Genomic DNA, 19,335 nt, shown 5'->3' on the forward strand with positions numbered 1-19,335 from the left:
ACCATCAGCTCTTGATATTTAAGTAGGATATTTCTTTCCCTTTTCACTGACTCAAGGAGCTGCACTCTGCTCAGGTGAATTGCCTAGTAGCTGTTTTCAGATCAACTATCAAAGGCGTCTGGGATCAGATGTTTCCTAAAAGAGAAATTGCCATACCGCTACTGACAGCATCCCACATTTCCCTCTTATTTAGCAAATGAATAGGAGATGGAAAGATAGGGAAGCAGTCGGATGACACTAGAAGCCTCCAAGAAAAGTTAAAATAAGTGAATGTGATAGTTGGTGAGCTCACAGTAGCGTACTGCTGATACATGCCTGTAATAACTGTAGATGCAAAGTCATATTCAGGGTGTCATTTGTTGGAAGTCTGATCTCAATCTAAATCCTCTAATAAAGCAGCAGCTCCCAATTAGTTAGAAAAATGATCTTACATGAAATAAGGCAAGAGAGAATTACAGGAAATTGGAAACCATTTCAGACTCACTCCAGTGGAACAGCGGAGTATTGAGGTTAAGAGGTGATGGGACACAATAAGATTGCTCTGTACTATGCAGTTGTAACTTGGGAGAAATCCCAACAATGCTTCTGAATCTCTTCTTGTACACCAGAAAAGAAGGATTCGTTGAAGTGATAAATAATGATAAATCAGTGGAAACGTCTGGAATAGACAGCCCAGAAGTGGCTGGCAGACAGCATGCTTGGGGTGAGGAGTCATTCGGTCACAGCCACCGTTTTACAGACCACCACCATACTGTACCAAATCTCAGGCTGCCCAGGTGTCTCAGAAGATGAGAGAGCGAACAGGACTGGCAGGAGTGGCAAGGCAGAATATGTTAATGGTAGAACAACACTTAAATTCATTGCACACAAGCTCAAAAACAGTGGGAGGCTGCTCACTATGCCAAAGCCTATCCGTATTCCTTCAAGCATGCCACAGGCAGTTCCAGAAACATAGCAGCAGCGGTTCCTAGACAGTGCTAAAGGTAATTAACGGAGCTGGGCAGCTAATTCAGCTGCTCTCCAGCCGGGGTATGCAGAGATGCTGATGCAGATTTCTTTGGGCTGCACAAGCCCGCCGGTCCTGTTGCAGGAAGAAGAGAAGCAATTGCCATTGTAAGGCAAGGTCAGCTAGGGATGGAAACGATACAAGCAGACAGCATGGATCAGCCTCAGGAATGCAAAAACAAGCTCTGGGACTGGCAGAGGTTCACACAAAAAAGAGACACTGCAACAGAACTGACCCAATTTTCACATTTGCCCTATTTTTTGGCAACTGAACATAACTAACAGCCCTGAGAGTTGCCCAAGCTAAGTCTCTAGTCATGCACAGTATCCTTACACAGCCTTTACCTGATAGAGTAATCCTCCTCCTCGGGCTTCCTACCAAAGAACACCTGTAGGGTTACATCAGCCTGTGGCACGTAGCTTCTATGTGACAGGTTTATTGTAGTGCTCTCGTTTCACAACCCTTTTTCTTCTACTCATCTGTCAAAGGAGTAACTTAAGACTCTTAAAGAAGAACTAGAGTTCTTTAAAACAACACTCTTTGAAAGCTGGACACTTTGTGCAATACTTAGCAAAAAAATAACAGAAAATAAAAAACAAAACAAAATTTGAGCAAAACAAAATCAAATTTAATGTTCTTAAATGCAAAAGTAAAAACAAACAAAAAACACAAAAAAGCAAAAGAAAATTAACAGAAACAGAACAACTCAAAGTTTCAAGGCAGTCTGCAGAAAACTTGGGGGATTAATCTTTAAATCTACAAATCAAAGGGTTTTTTTGTTAATATCTAACTTGCAAGTCGTAAGTACTTTTCTGCTGAGTGTTCAATAAGTAAAGCTAGTTGTCAAAACAAAATCCTATTAAAATAGAAAAATCTAGCACTCATTAGAAGGGATGCGAGAAATACAATGCTCAAATGTTTATAAATGTTTTTTTCTTTACAAAACAGAACTACCAAAGGAATTCAGACTATAATGATCTTTGAAAATGAGTATCTTGCTGCATTATAATGTACCAGTAAGTAGTGCACCATGCATTAAATATTTGGACAGAAGAGATTCAGTTTGATAAAGTAGCAACATATATTCACACTTTTTTGGAGTTTCATTTTGACTCTGAAATCTTCCCGGAGTTTCTTTGAAACTCTTTGGTCCATTCCTATTAGAAAGTGGGCTTTAAAAGTAATGTTTCTAAAACCTTTGAATTTGACAACTTGGCCGCTGCTCAGTGTGCAACTTACCTCATCAATGGTGTTAAAAGTTATGCTGGCATGCTACTACTTACAAGACCTTGACTTTATAAAGCCTAATCCTCAACTATATGTAGCAATGAATATTAATTGATAAAGCAAATTTACTGTCAACTAAAACATTAGTATTTCTCAACTTTTCTTCCATACTAGTGAGTCTGGGGTAAAGAAGGTCAGGGGAACGGGTAGGAAAAAGAACAACATGAAAACAAGAAAAATTAATTAATTCAGCCTGATAGGTTTAAAAAGATTCCAGTTTTTGCAGACAACATTCAATGGAACAAATGTTAGTCTCATAAGTGAAAGCATGCTTCAATTTTACCACCATCCAGAGGGTCTAGTTAAATGCAATCTACTTAAGATTTCAGGGGATTTTTTTTTTTTTAACATGTTTTAAATGAAATAACTTAAAGTAACTTAAAATTGGTCTAACATTGTGGGATTTCAAACATTTGAACATGTCAGTTGCATCCCAGAATATAAAACCTTTTTCACTTCTCATTTAGACTAAGACAAACACTTGTGAAAATTGGCGCAAAATGAGTTTTACACTAACAAAAATGTTTCAACTTCTGTCACTCAATTATCTATTCCATACAAAAAGCACGAGCAAGTTATTTGTGGGACTTGTTGGTTTTGAAGGAAACCTGTAAGATTTTGTCCCCCAGGCGGTAGCCATTAAGACTTGCTATGGCCATTGCAGCTTCTTCATAGTTTGTCATGGTCACAAAACCAAAACCTTTGCACTTGTTGGTGTTGAAATCTCGAATAACTTTCACATTGGTAACCGCACCAAAGGGGCCAAACATCTGCCAGAGGATTCCCTCATCAGCATCTTGACCAAGGTTGTAGATGAAGATACACCAGCCAGAAGATGCGTTTCCTGGAACATTTACACCAGAAAGCCCACTCATGTGATCTACACCCATAGGAGAGAACCTAGCAAATAAAAAGCACAATATTTCATGTAAAAAGTTCAATTCAATTAAGCAAATTAACTTGAATGGGAAGCAACTGAGAATGAATATTTTCTACATGGACATCAAAACTGCCAGAAAAATGTTTACCCATTCAAATTAACAATAAACCAAATTGACAGCTGCCAGGAAAAAAAAAATAGTTAAGTATTCCAAGTACTTTTCTTTATCAATAGGGAACTATAATTAGAAATAGGCAGGCCACAGAACAGTTGCAAGGCAAGTTTATGTAACCACCTTCACAGGGGACCCCGACTGATCTTTGAAACTCAGCTAGGCTGTTAAGAGTGTTCAGTGGCGTCAATGCAGAATTGCTCAAATGTGAAGTAACAGGCAACACCTCCCCAGAGGCCCCAGCTTGCTTCAAGCCACCCTCTCCCACCTATTTTGCTCAAGGGGGTTGCATCCAATAAGCCTCCTTTTCTTGCCTCTACAATAGCACATTGGGAACTCCTAAGTTAAGGGTTTTCTTTGAGTTTCTTTTAGGAGTAGAGTTTGTGTGTGTATTAATTTCAATTTCTTTCTGCGGAACAGAAGAAAACCTACGCCCTTCTCCATCATAAGGCAGCAGGTGCAGGCAAACACTCCCAATACCAGCAGGCTACCAAGGAAGCCACAGGCATGCACACTCTCTGCTATTAGGTAGCCAAGGAAACATTAGCACTTCCTCAGTTAATTCTCAGTAGCTGGGATGCCCCACATTTCTAGCTACAGAATTTAAATTTTGGTTTATTATTCTTTAACACCAGTTATGCAGATAATCTAACTGTGGTAGCTTTCAAATATAAAAATAGCGAACCACTTTAAAGTATACAGTTTTAAAATTCAAGTATTTCTGGTTTTCTTCTTATTCAGTTGACACCAACTTCATACTCTGAAAACTCATCTGACTTTACTGAATTGGACTTTAAAAAGTCACCTACCCACTCTTCCTAAATCTAGTCTCCAGCTTAGTAGCCCAGCAGTAATTCTGATTAACAAAAAGCAAATAATTTTCCTTTTTATGTCTTGCTTTGTATTATTTTCTTTTCTCCTGTAACCCACATATCTAATTCTCCTTTCATCTTCTATTCCTGGTCTCCATCCTAGAAATTCAAAGCTTTAGAACATTTTAATGCAATATTATGGTTGCACAGCTAAGCACTCAAGGGTCAGGAAATGTGAAATTTAAAAGTAGAAAACCTCAGTTGGATCCCTTTTGCTCGTGTATTATTTAAAAATGTGAGGTCACATGATTGTAGAAATATAATTATACTATACCAGGGGTTCCCAAACTGTGGTGTACCACTGGTGATATGCAAACCACTTAAATGCGGTACACGTGCTGCTCTCTGCCAAGAACATGGCGGTGGCAGTTCCTGATTCTCTGCTGACCTGGAGAAAACAGGGAATGGATATCTGGGCAATGAACACCGCATTCAGTGCCAAGCACTTCCCCACTGACTTCGTCTTGCCTTGCATAAAGACAGGAGCTGCTCTTGCCTTTACAGAGAGGAGAGGGCTCAAGGCAACGTGAATGAGAAAGAAGGGGAGCAGAGCTGCAGCAGCACACACATAGAGGCAGGGAAGTCAGCTCACGGTCAGTGTGGTGCTTAGGTGGGTGCACCCATACAAGACAACCACTAGGTCATCATCTCCCCCAGCCCACGCTCCCCGGTGCTCCAGGAGAGCTCACTTCTTTGGACACCTGAGCGAACAGACCCTCCTGTACCCAGAGGGAGCCTGCTGGTACAGACACACCTTCCCCTCCTTTGCACTGTAGCTTCTGCTGGCTGCCTGGGGCCAGGAGAGCTGCCGCGGCTCAGCCAGGCTGCAGCGCAGCTCCCTGCCTGGTGCTGGTGTTTCTAGAGCACAGTGCGGACACACCTGAGCTCATGCTGCACATACTCACTGCTGCTGCCATTGTTGGCCAGCCCCGAGCAAATCCAAGTTTGGGAATCCTTGTACTATAGTAAAACTGAAAAAGCAGTTAAGAGTATCAGAATGTGAATGAAACGTGCTAACCCACGTGATTTGATGATTGTGACATCTTATCTACCAAGTATTCATTTTGCTTTTATATGAAGATGTTCCTGTGTTTGCATGCTTTACACACTTGTTTTTTTTTCCCCAGACACCTTCAGTTCTGTAACTTCTTTCTGTCTGAGTAACGATCTATTTATCTTAATTCATATCTGGAAAACATTCATCTCAACAGATCACCAATCTTGGGTTCTTGTTCACATGTACAGGGAGCAGAAAAATCACTAAGCTCAGAACTGCGTGATGTTGGTTCCAGCAGACAGTGTAGGGCTGAACCTGCCCACTATGAAGCCTCACGCTCTGCCCACAAGCCCAGATCAACAGGTCATCAAGAACTGAAGACAACTGTAGCAGAAGTGTTGGGGGTAGAAAGCAGGCAGACAATAAATCGAAAAATACCTACTACATGCAAAATGATTTAAAATAGCAAGTTTCTCTGTTCTTTGAAGACACTGATTTTCCATTAATTTTCAAACATTCTTCTCTTTCAGCTTTTGACTTGCAAAACTGTTTCAGGTTTATTAAGAAAACAGGGTAGAGACACCCCTAAAAGACTTGAAAAGGCACTTAAAAAAAAAAAAAGACACCAAACACCACCACCATAGGAAATACCACAACACAATCTCTCTTAACCAGATCTAACGTGACTCTAAACTATACTTTGCAAATATACTTTAAAAAAAAATAAAAATCTTTCACAGGAGTTTCTGGTTGGTTAAAAAGCAACTATCAAAGGAACTTGCAGAAGTGTCAGTAAGCGTGCTACAGGACTAGACCTATAAAGAAGTCTAGATTTAGACTTGCATCCAGCCAGTAGCATCACATAGGCCAGTGTCACAGACCTGTCATTGGTGCCAACACTCACACAAGGAGTAGAGCTCCTGCTGCGATTCAGCTGACCTGCTACGTCTCTGCTTACCCTGGACTAACAGCCTGCACAAGACGGGAGCCAGGAGATCTCGCAGCAGCCTGGGGTAACGGCCCGGACCCAGCCTGGCAAAGAGCAGCGGACACACAGTACCTCGTTGCCCTACAGGAAGAGTTTTTTTTGACACAGCAAGTATAAGTATACCTTTCCAAGGGTCATCTTATTAAGGATGTTGAAAAGACTAAGTCTGACTTAAATAGATAATACTTTAGTTCACACAGATGCAAGACACTTCAGAGAAAGTTAAAATTACTTCATTAATATTGTTATTTGGATAATCTCAGCCTTATAATTTTTGCTGGTATCCTCATTTTTTTGTTATATTTTTATATCATCTCCCTCATATTGTTTTTCCAACCCTCCCAGAGCATCTGTAAAAGATGTTATCTATGGCTGGTTCTTTTAAGTAAAACCTCCAACAACTTGTGACATTAAGCATCAACACAGTGTTAATATTTTTTATTTGTAAGCTTTTACTTTGTAAGCTTCTCATTTATACGAATGCCCCTTTGCTCTACTCTTATGAAAGAGATTAACTCATTTATTACATTTCAGGAAGCATTTTAAACATGCTAGAGCACATTATCTCAGAAGTGACATTCTTAAACTAAAACAATTTATTTTTAGTTCCACGGAAGTCCTATAAATTCTTTTTGCTGAATTCTTCTCACTGCAATCTGAGAACAACTAAATACAGCATCACAGGTGGGAGAAATCCCACTGCTTATATAACGGTAGTTAGCAGTAATGAAGTTTTTAATATTAGCTATAATATATATATAGCTAATACATATAATATATATATAATAATATAGCTATATATTATAGCTATAATATATATTTAATATATGTTGCCCTTTAACATAAGCTCGGAATTTTTTTTTCCTTTTGAATCGTTCCACAAATAACAGGAGTTAAACCAAACTGATACTGGTCACATCCACTGTTTTCCCACAACTTTTTTTATATCCCAATACAGATAGGAAGATCTACTGTGTACAGAACAGGTCTTGTTGAAAATTCATCGATACGAACCTTAAGCCTGAAGTAACAGTGTATTTAATCCAACAGCCAAATTTTAAAGAGCAACACTAACTGAAATAAGGGCTTTCAGCATCACATTCTTCTAGAGCTTTGATGAAACACTACTCTGGACAAAGTCCTCTTCTGTGCGGTCCTCAATCCGTGTAAGATGCATCCAAGCTACAAACTGGATTACCATTGAAAATGTGAAGATAACTTCACTGAAGTGAAACAAAATAGATGTTTGGGAGCCGTTCAAGCATTGGTGCCAGCTTAATAGTTTTCAAGGAGTTTGTAAACTGGATGTAAATGCTACCTAGCCATCAGAACCAGAACTCCTAACTGTCCCACCTCTGTGGTTTAAGGTCCTTACACCTACAAAATCCTCTATATTGTCTAACAACATAGGGCTAAACAACATAGACTTATTACATTTCCCCTTGATCAAAGGATTATCAAGGAATACCAATCCCCTTCAGGCATCCTGGAGCTAATTCACAGGCTTTGATATCAACAGAAGTATTCCTATTCAAGAAGAGGGAACTGGCTCCAACTCTGAACAAGTCTGAAAGTAAAAACCGCTAAAATGGGAATATTTTCAAGATTTTTTTGTTGTTCAGTTTGTTTTCTTTCCCTTCTAGCATAAAACCCCAGTAAACTGTGAAAGTGTAGGATATCTAGGGACCTTGGTTGAGATTTTCAAACTTCAGTCCTTAACTTCAGCAGTGTTCAACACCTAGAGACCCTCTGCTCTGCTTAATTAAGGAAAGCTTAGACTCAAACCCTTGGCCCAGATGTTTTCATCAGTCCTCCAAGCACAGTTCCATGTTGCAGCATCATCTGTTCTAGATGGAAACAGAGAGGCTTTCGGACCACGTACCAGACTTAAGAGGCCAACTCAGCATGTCAGCAGGACAGGACATTAAGACCAGTTCCTGATGTGAGCCATAAGCCATAAATACCACAGGAACTAGAAAGGATTAAGAGACCATTAAGCGGAGGGTCTGAGTGATATCTGTAGGAAATTAATAATTACAAATTAGAGGTACGAAAGGCTTAATCCCGGATTTACAGAGGTATGATGGAACAAGATGGAGCGTAATCAAAATGCCAGTTTAAAGTATTCAGCCTCTATGTGGCAGTGAACACAAGTGTAATTTATACAGACTGAGCTCTCTGGAAGCAGCTTATCCTTTCATCGTACTTTGTTCACTCCAGAAAACAAACGAGACCTGGCCCAAGGCAAGGTTCCTAAGTTTTATCACAGTATGAATAGTTATAACTCAGTAAGTTCAGCATCCTTGAAGGAAGACTCACTAGAAAAGACCTGCAGTTAGCACCAAAGGTGGGAAGAAAAAAACAGGGCTGTGGAATGGTGGGTGTGTTGGGCATGTGTCTGTGCATGCACGTGTGACTGAGGGGAGGACGCATTTCAGTTCTTGCAAGTCTGTGACAAGACATTAAGAGAAACGGACAGTTCTTGTCTTGAAGTCAACTACTGAAGCTTAACCTTGTCTCCATAATGTATTCCTAAATAATTCCTACCTAATGTATTCCTTAACCCAGAATTGCTTTATTATTACCTCTGCCAACCTGCGGTACTGAAAAATCTCCACCAGCAAGCTTATAACTGGGAGCAGAAGGTGACCAGAACATGTTGACAGATGAGCCCTGGGAACAGTTTGAGCTACCAAAGAGGCAATGGAACAGGAACACCATGTTTTCTTTACTCTTGTGAAAAAACACTTGTGAAAACCCTTGCCTGTGGAAACTTAGCGAAAGCACACTAATAACGTTAATACTGCTCTTAACGGTACAAGAGAGAATGATGAACAACTCAGTCATTACAATTTAGTTTCACCTAACTATAAACAAACATATTAGCCATTTTTATTAAGTGACCATTACGCGACAGAATTAAAGTTATTAGTATTCATGTTCAAAATAAAGATACCATCTGCACTGCTTATCCTGATGCACCTTAATTCTGCTGTAAAACCTAAGGGGAAGGATGATGACGAATACATCCCAATTATATTAAGGATTGAAAACATGAGACAAACCTCAAGATTTTCCTAGGACCATGAAGCCTCTAGCCAACACAGCAGATAGATGTGCAAATTTTGGAACAGTTCACCTAACTGCCAATATCTCGGAATTCCATTAATTGGCGTGGCTTAGGAGGTTTGAGTGCAGAGATCTGGGTGAGTGCTTCAGTAAAACACTCTTTTTTGAGGAGCTGCCTGCATTCAACTTGCTTGTGCTACAGTAGAAGAGAATCTCAGAACACCTGAATAGGGCCCGGACCTCTGGAGGTCCCCTGGTAAACTCGAGGCAAGGGGCACCCACAGCAGGTTGTGCCAGTCAGGTTTTGAGCATCTCCAAGGATGGCACTCCAAGCTCTCCAGACAACCTGCTCCAGGGTTCAATCACCCTTGCAATAAAGGGCTTTTTCTTGTTTTTCCTATAGGACAACAGCTGACTGTGAAGTACTTATTCTCACTGGAGACACATTATGCCTAACTGTTCTCAGAATGCATAGCTCTGCTATGGTCACAGCAACACTGGAACAGAAGTACTGCAGAGTATTTCTTGAGCATTTTAGTCCAGATTTGGCTGAGCTAACCAGGTATCTCTGAGGAGAAAAAAAAAGTGTAAATTCTCAACAGGGCAAGACTACTCTCAGAAACTCTCCATGAACACACCTAATTAAAGAAAGCCAATTACTTGTTTGCAAGATAGTAAATATAATGCATATTCCAGAGCACAGTCCAGCTATCAACATCCTCCTTTAGGCAACTAAGGCAAGTCAAATTCAAAGCAACTAAGGCAAATCCCAAAGGCAAAATGCACAATATCTTCCACAGTACTGGAAGCAGACAGTATGTTGCAATTACCCAATAATCTTCCTGAACTTATGAGGACTTAAGGAAACAACACCACACAGCTCGAGATGGAGGTAGAAAACCCACAGAATCTTAATCAGATAGTTTTCTTAACTTAGTGTGACACCCCCCTGCTGGAACCAATGGTTCAGAGCTTTAATTAAGTTGCCAAATCGTATCTACATTCAGATAGATGGACTACAGAATGGGGATCTGTTGAGACAGGCATCTACGAACATCCATCTGGAACGTGCTACTTTATTATCTCACTATACACTGAACTGTAGAAATGCACACCTTAGTGTATGTACCTTTACACAGTTAGCTTTAATGCAAGTTTTACAAGTAAGATTTTACTTTAAACATCTTTTAATTCAACGATTTATTTACATAACACTGCAGGACACATAGTGCACTATGTATTCAATTCACACACGCTGCAACGAAGAGATTACTGCACAGCTGCAAGAGTACAGTTTCCCAGATGGACACGGGAATAGCAGTACAGCCTTAAATGCATTATTCTTCCTAACCTACCTGAATCTTTGCGCCTGGTGATGAACTGGCCCTCCAAACCGTCTAGCTGGTGAATGACACAGCTGCGATAACAGTGCCACATTTTTGTTCTGGTTAGGATTGGCTGCAAACTTCACTGTAATGGGTTCGGAGGAACCTGGGGGTTTGTGACCATTGAAATTTGTAATTGCCTCTTCTGCTTCTGACCTTTTGTCAAACCGGATAAATGCGACCCCTCTGGACAAACCTTTTAACCAAACCAATAAAAAAAATGAAGTTCAGGATAAACTCAAAATAATTTTGAATGTAAAAACAAAAAGGTTAAAAGTTTCTACGGTCACAGCTTTCAAGTTCTCTACATTTACTAATGGTTCTTCAGCAGCTAGAGAATAAAGCACAAAATTAATAAACAAAAGACAAATGAACACATTCATTTCAACTATAACTACTAGAGTGACTAACACTTATAATGTACTAAAACAAAAAAAATTAAATATGGTAATATTCCAAGAAAACCAACATCAAATGCCATTTCCATTATCCCCCCAAAACATTTTAAATTAATACCCCCTCAAGAAGAATCCCACTGGAAGAAAATGAATCACAAAACCCCTTAGCTTTGATTACCGTATCACTAAAAAGCATTTGCAAACAAAATTTTCCAAATGTTTTCAGCTTTCCAAGGCTAACACACACTCCAGTTCTCAGGCTATGGCATGAAGGTATAACTAATAAAGTAGTTTAACCTTCTGTAACAAAAAGATCACAATTTAGTCTACATTATACTCATTACTTCTGGCTAGCACATACCTTATTTTTAATTCATTAAATAGTGAGTAAGAATTACCTATTCCCTCCATAATTATATTGAAGCAATTACACTTGCATCTTGTTTCTATTTCCCAACGCTGGCCATTGGATTTTGTTATCTTTTTGATGAAGGTAAAAGTTACGCCTTACCAGATCTTTCCCCCTACTTCCCCTTCTCGTCTGTGACTAATCTGGATATACTGCTTACCACAGTGAAGTGAAAAGGGTACATTCTGTTTAAATTTCATTCCAAAGATGATGATATTATGGATAGAATAATTTCAGGACTTTGCCAACTCTACTTCAGAAAGGGCTGTATCAAATATTTTCATATTACCTCTACTAGAGGCTCACACAGGGCTATCTTCAAAGAAAGCTTCAAAAGTTATTTCAACTTATCATAAATTACAAAGTTGTTTCCAAGGCAATTGGACATTACTTCCTGAGATTTCAGAGAAGGAAATACAGCAGGACAAAACCCTGGTCACACGGCAAGCAAGCTGAAGGGAACCCATCCTCTACAATGCCCCTAGAAGGGCCTACAGGAAGGGCGCGTTTTCTTTTGGGGCACTGGGAGAACTTCCATAAACAACAACTCATCTCGTTTACTGAACGTTGTCAGGTATGCAGTCACACAGAAAAAGCCTGCTCCCTAGGTCACTGCACTTTCTGAAGAGAACACCTGCAGAACAATGGTGGAAGATGCATTTGCAGAAGCCACCCTGTGGCTAGCACCACCTGTGCAAGTGGTATTCCTAACGTCACCTGGAAAGCAGTCTGCCTGTGAGTAAGGTATTCCAGATCTGGATTTCTTGGTGATTACTTTCAAAACAGGAGACTGGACCAGACCAGTTCAAATCAGAGCCGGTCAGATGTTGTGCTCCAGTCCAGGTCTTTCCGTGCCCTGTGCTGCAGAGGCACAGGATGGCAGCAGCACCCCCCAGTCAGCAAGGGCTACCCCAAAGCCCAGCATATGGTTGCTTCTCCACTTCCATGCTGTTCATCTTAGCGCTTCTCATTTGATTTAACAGAGATTTCATTTAAAATATAGTATTAAGTCTCAAAAGCTGGAGAACAACCTCTGCTGAAGGAATGTCTGAAAGTACAAAGGAAACTTTGTCCCAGTTGGGCCCAGATCCAGATATGAAACGCAGATTTTTAAAGCCAAGGCATGGCTTCGTTCTTGAAGGGAAAGGAAACCTACGCTATGCATGCATAATTGAGCTTCACAGTGTAAACAGAATACATTCTTCAAACAATACATAATTAAGGTTCTGTAAGCAAGCTGTATATCCTCTGAGCTGAAGGAATTAGACAGCATCATGCCCCAACACACTTGATAAAAGCTGTATTATTCCTGGAAAGATTCTGATTGTATGACTTCTGTCATCTCATTTTACAGCCCTGTCAGAGAGAGACGCTAGCTATCTCGACTCCACTGGCAACCACAGAATGGTGACTCTTTTGGACACTTTTATGAGTAAGTTTTCTGTGCTCCTAAAGTCTTTTTCTTGCTTCTACCTATAGTTGTGATCCAGGTAACTAGCTCAGACAGACAAAGCCATATGGATGCCAATTACCCAAAATGAGGAGTTCTCTGCCTAGAATAGGAAGGATCGGATTCCCTCATCCAGCTTTGAAGTGCCTGCAGTGTTGGTACCCAGATCTCCTTTAGTCACCTCAGACTTTTACATGCAATCACATTTACAGTGCAATCCACCTGATCAGATCACAACGCTAAGAAGTAGGTGCCTACACAGGAAACTAGTTCCAATGGAGATACTTACATTGTAGTACTTTTACATTTAGTCAGATGAATCTCACCAAAAGTTGCTGGTGACCTACTCTAAATTACAGTGGATTCTTCAGAGTATCAAAGCTGCTGCTCCTCACACAGCCTGAAAGCTGCTGCTCAACTAATGTACATAAAAGTACATACTACTGTGTATAAATGATAATCTAATTCTAGTAATTCCACATTTATTATTGCACTAATATAGCACATGCATAATCCATACATAATTCATAATTCAAAATTCATACATGAAAAATGAGCTGCTGGAAAAAAAAACTCAGAATACCTAATGTTGCAGGATAAGTCATACTACACAGCATAGCTGTTTCAAATAATTACATAAGAAATTAAAACTGTCAAAACACATTGTAACACCAAGTCAGAATTAACATTATAAAGGAAATCCTTTGTAAAAAAAAAAAAAAAAAAGGAAAAACAAAGAAAAAAATTGGTTTTCTCCTGAGGTGAGTGCTTAACTACGCAACTTCTTTTTACTTCAGAGTTTGTTTGTTTTTTTTAAAGCATAATGCATTCAGAAAATTCAAGAATGTAGTAATTCATGTATGAAGCTTATTCTTCTGGTTAGCAGTAACCAGAGGATAAGACACCTCAAATGTTTTTAAAATATCAAGAAATTGTATGAGTGAATTCCAAGCTGGTATGAAAGACAAAACACACTGGTATTTTTCTTTCTAAATATCTGACTACGGCCTGGAATTCACCTGTGAGTAGCAGCTGCATTTGTGTAAACTTTATACCTTCAAATTACAAGCAGATTGCCCAGGCACACACTGCACTATACTCCCATGAAATGTCAGAGCAAGAGGAAATTTGGCAAATCAACAGTTTAGCCTGATAGAACAGACAATAAAAGCATGGAATACATTATGAGGTTTAGACTGTAACCTAGCAAAAGAAGCAATGTAAGTCATTCTGTGTGAAAAAAAACCAAACAAGCCAACCACACATTAGAAAAGGACAGCCCATTAAAATTATTTCAGTGGTTGATACCAGATGCCATGGTTAGTTTGTGACAGTTAAATTAGTTTAGGAGCTGCTAGTCCCTGAAGAGAGACAAAACATGCCATACAGTACAGTTTTGTCTAGCTAGTGCAATAGAACTCACCTGTGGTTTGATCCACAAGCACACGTGAGTTGATGATGCGTCCAAAACGTGAAAACATATCTTCTACATCTTTTTGTGTCATTGACCTCGGTAGTCCACTAATATATAAATTAGCATCCTTGATAACTTCAGAACTTGGACGAGCATAGGAAACCTTAAAAAAGGTTAATAATTAAAAAGAGGATATGTTCAGGGTTTAAATTGAAAGAGTAGCTTATTCTGTCATAAGTCGCTTGTATTTATTCCTCACTAAACAACGCAGGCATTTTTTATTGTAGTTCAGAAGAGGTAAACGGGTAGAGGAAAATTACCAAAAGGGAAAGAAAAATCATGCTCCTATACAACTCCATTGCTTTCAGGTTCATTCGACAGATAAACAGAAAAACAGCACTGCTATAAAATGCCAGCAACAGACCAGTGTTTCCAACATACCCGTTATGTTGAAGAATCCCTGTCCAAAGTTCGGAATTCAACAGTGGACCTACCAGTTACCACAGCTCACACCAAGAACTTGTGCAGTCAGTATATTTTTTGAGTCAGAAAATTTATCAGCTGCAGTGCAGCTTTCTATCTTAATCTCTGCTAATAGAGAAAGTTACAAAAATGATTTAAGCAGATGTGATTTCCTGGACATAAAGTACTGTTATATCTAAGAAGGAGTGCATGTGTATTAACAATTTAAAACAGATCAACTTTGAGACATAAGAATTAATTCCAAGTCATTGTTAGGCTTTTGATCTTGGCTACTTCTATAATAACGGTGGGAACAAAAAACAACCAAAAAGCAACAAAATCAATCTTTAAATACCGAGCCGTTACAAAACCCAAGTGACCTAACAGCTCATTTCACTACTCTGCTCCCACAGTCAGTCTGTCTTGCAGCTGGACATCACACAGAACTCACCACCAGAATGAACAAGCACTCTAAACGGATTACAAGTTTATTATAATGTCATTTTCACAGAAAACTGAAAAATCTGTACATCTTACCTTGATAGTTTTTGACTGAAGTCTGAGGCCATTCAGCGTGTTTATTGCTCGTTCAGCATCTTTTGCAGTAACGTAGTTCACAAAGCCATAGCCTAAGCTGTGTCCTACACAGAAGAACAGTTTTTAAATTAATCCTTACACAAAAAGGTTATCACTACCAAAATTAAAGGAAGTGAAAGCAAGAAAAATGGACTCAACATAATCCATCTAGTAAATACTTAATATGCCACAGAACTTTCAGATGATGCACGCCAACCTCGAGAAACAGCTCAAGGCTACTTCAAACATCCTCAAGAACAGTTTATCTCAGATGGCTGCAGACCGTCCATCAACAGTAGAAAAATCAAATCTGAACTCTTGTACTGACTCTTGTCTCATGAACTTAATGGGGATATAACAAAGACATGAATTTTTGCCAAGTTCACAAATACAAACTCTTGCATACAAAGAACAGAAAGCAAAAAATGTGAATTGATGAACCCCTGCGTATGAAATCATCATGCTACACGTTTCTGGGTAGCTATTTCAACTTTCGCTCCTGGAGACCACAGGAAGAAGGTTTTTATTTCTTCATACATTCATATAGCTAACAAGCAGTAAGTATCCCAAACACAGGATAAAGCTGAAAAGTGAAAAATTATCTTCAATGCAGATACTTCATGTACTTTAAGTTTACCTTAAGTCTTACCAAAAAAAAAAGTAATAATAGTACAACTTCAAAACATTTAAGGCAAAGGACACTTAATTGGGTATTTGTTTGTTATGCTTCTGTATATTCAACCTCCACAAATGCTCCTATCAGTTATAACAGTACATAAAGTCACTTCAGGTTGCGGTTTCCCAACAGTTAGAGGTTATGTTATCACTGCAGGCCTAAAAATAACTGAAATCCTTTCAGGCTGTCTCGGCACCTCCCATCCAAGAGATGTTCCTTTTTCAGACTCCTCCTTGTCTGTCTTTCAGACTCCTCCTAGTCAGACCTACAGAATGCACGAGAGAAAACTTGAAGTGTGCATAGGAGAACATGCTATTTTACTGTAATAATATATTACTGCTATCTTATTATTAAGCTCCACTGTTAGGCTTGAGAACACCAGAAGACATGGCTAAACATTAGAGTAAAGCATTCTCTTCTGAAATACAGCCCTTTTTGATTACATGGCATGGCTCCGCAACAGTTATAGCTGCCAAGGCAGTTTTCTTATGCCTTCCAGACATTTCAGAACACCAGATATACAAAGATGAGTTGTGGTGACATGCTAGCACAAAATCTCAGAGTAACTGAAGATTAACCCCCCCCCCCCCGCCCCCGCAAGAAGACTCATCAGCCCTCAGTCAATATCCTGGTAGCCTATCAATATCTTGTGGGTATTGAGACCTACCAGCCTATAAGCAGCACGGGACGGAAGGAAGCTCCAAATCACCTTCTGCATGTTGTTACCAACAGCACACGGCGCAGACGGACTGCAGCTGTAACAGCACAACTGCCTGGCACGTCCCGTGTTCACCTGCTTTGTTGTGAAATGTAATATACCACTAACTCATCTAAACCCAAATAACGTCACAGCCTGTTTCTTAATACGCTTGTTGTATAAACAGTCCCAGTTAATTTTTACAGGCTGCTAAAGCTCTTAAAAGAAGCCAGATCCACTTCACATTCACGCCTCCTACAGGAACGACATCCTGTTCTTTGACTAAGCATTAAAACATCTCTACTAGCACAGATCAAGCTTTTGTAATACCAGGCACTTCTGTACAATTGCAATAGCAAATTAATCTTTGATAGCCAGGTACAATTTAATTCTGCATAGGAAACAACTAGAATAAAAGATCTTAGACAACATCTTCTGTACCTTTACCTTTTAAAGAGCTACAGATGACAGTGGCTAATAGAACAGAAAATGCACATTACTAAGAAATCAACAAAAAAGCACGTAGGTAAAAGAGAGATACAGCTATAAAACCCCAGAGATGGTCAATCATTTAGATAAGGTGTGGTTAGCCTGACTAGTGATATTTTTTTTCCCTAATCAAGAAGATGCGTTATTTATCAATTAGAAAAACGTTCATCGCCTGGACCCTGGCTTAATCTAAGAAAACAAAGATAAGCCTCAGAGGGAATACATGCCATGCAGATGGCAGGCGATGAATTTTCCCCACCTAAGGGGGCGGGAAGGGTCCAACACTCCTTACAGGCCCAGCAAACCAGGAGCTTCTCTGCAGACCACCACTACTCTGAGCACCACCTTCTTTGCAGGTGTTCTCAGTTTGTCCCAAAAGCCACATCAACATCACGCTACTGCACAGAATGAGGTCCTAGTAAAGATTTTGGAGACAGGCCCTTAAAGATCAGGGAAATAGCAGACCCAGCCATCCTCTCCTGGCAGGGCGAAGGCAGGAGCCTGTGCAGCGTGGATTTGTTAAGCTGTCCTCAGTGCTGTGGGTCACAGAGACCAGGGGCTCGGTGCTCTGGCCAGCACAAGTGAACGTCCTTCCCCATTTTCCTGGGTAAGTCCCCAGAGAACAGAGCAGGCACGCCCTCTCGTGCAGAGCCTCAGACAGCTTGTATGTTTATGCACTGTTTGAGATCAGTGACAAGGAAGATTAAGCTACTTACTTTTGTTTTTATCCTGTATAAGTGTTCGTAGATACGCAGAACTGAAAGGGACCACAGGATCTGGGTCAAGCCCTTGCAATCACATGCTGTACATATTCCCCTTCCCTAAAAAGGGAGCTTCACATAAGAAGCAGTTAGGTTTTTGTCCCGAGGACTCTGATTGAAAGCACGATCTAGAAATCCCTCCTCCTTTTCTAAAAGTGGGCCTGAGTTTATCCCCATCTCACTTATATCCACTTGTTCTTGTACAAGTACCGTCCTTTCACTTACACATGCTCACCCTGCCAAGCGTCTGGTTCCCAAAATATGCACGCAGGGACCATAACCCCCGCGACCTTCTGTCTTGGTTTCACCTGAGCCAAACTTGTTCTTTTCCCCTTCTCGTTTTATACAGGTGGCTATTTTACACAGTGGCTATTCATATCAGAGTTTGAATGCCCTGGGAAAAGAGGGCAGGGATGGAATGGGGTTAACAGAAACAAACACAGATAAAACAGCAGGGTCTGAGAAGGCATCTAGCAGATGGCAGGATTACAACAGTAAGAGTTCCTCATATCCCCAGTGGTTACAGTCTCACTAACTTCTCAGTCACTAGATAAGGAAGCACCTATTACCTATCTTCCCCTACAAGGACTAGGATGCTGACCCTCCCATCTTCCTCTATACTTACCACCTTTAAACGACATCGATGGAACATGACTTTACAGTCCTTAAGTGTTAAAAAAGCTAGCCTATGCAGAACAGACAACAGATACCAACTTAGCCTCACTCATCTCCTGCCATTCAGGTCTTGCTTTTGATCCCTAACCGGGCTGGATCTCACCCACGACAGTCCCAGCGCCAAGAGGCCTGTTCCAGATCTCGAGAGGCATGTTCCACATCTCCACACATCGCTCCTCAGGAACACCGTCTGCTTCGTAATTGTGCAATGCATTCCCACCTCCTAAGAGCACAAACTAGCTTCCTTCAAGGTATGCCAGGAAAAATAAGGGGCTGGCATTTACACAGCGTAATGATTTATGTCAAGCATTTGTCTCAGGCAAGGAGACGTTATTTGCTTTACCACAACATTAACAGCCTGCTAGAAACCTATTGTGCAAAAGAAAGCAATTCCATAACATTCCTCAATCTATTTTTAGTGGATAGTAATTAAAAATAAATAAACAAACCCTTTGCTTATACATAAAATGTAAATCTACTCAAGAGACCAAAATAAAAAAAAAACAAGCAGGCCCTTATCTGGATGGATAAATTAACAAAGTGATCATGAAATCTAGTTTTAAACAAACTGCCATACTCCTTCAGCATAAAGAATCTAGTTTTGTCCCCATGATAAGAAGCCCTTTCATCAAAGAGGGCACTCATTTTCTTTCTGCGCGTCACTTGGTTTTC

The 19,335-nt window shown here is 40.0% G+C and overlaps 1 protein-coding gene across 4 annotated transcripts in view; it reads right to left on the reverse strand.

The window, feature by feature from the left end:
- Positions 1-1,612: 1,612 nt before the first annotated feature.
- ELAVL1 (ELAV like RNA binding protein 1) overlaps positions 1,613-19,335 on the reverse strand; it is a 41,982-nt gene continuing 24,259 nt past the window's right edge. For 2 of the 4 annotated variants that reach the window (XM_035568199.2, XM_035568200.2), the window contains exons 3-6: positions 15,327-15,430; positions 14,337-14,490; positions 10,627-10,852; positions 1,613-3,193 (exon numbers count right to left, since the gene is read on the reverse strand). In XM_035568199.2, coding sequence (XP_035424092.1) covers positions 2,869-3,193; positions 10,627-10,852; positions 14,337-14,490; positions 15,327-15,430 — 809 coding nt within the window. In that variant the 3' untranslated portion in view covers positions 1,613-2,868. Of the gene's footprint in view, positions 3,194-4,367; positions 4,606-6,172; positions 6,284-10,626; positions 10,853-14,336; positions 14,491-15,326; positions 15,431-19,335 lie in introns of those variants that run through there. The other 2 variants (XM_035568193.2, XM_035568198.1) reach the window with 2 other exon arrangements.

The sequence above is a fragment of the Cygnus atratus genome, chromosome 26 (assembly GCF_013377495.2).
Source record: "Cygnus atratus isolate AKBS03 ecotype Queensland, Australia chromosome 26, CAtr_DNAZoo_HiC_assembly, whole genome shotgun sequence".
In the NCBI taxonomy this organism is placed as follows: domain Eukaryota; kingdom Metazoa; phylum Chordata; class Aves; order Anseriformes; family Anatidae; genus Cygnus; species Cygnus atratus.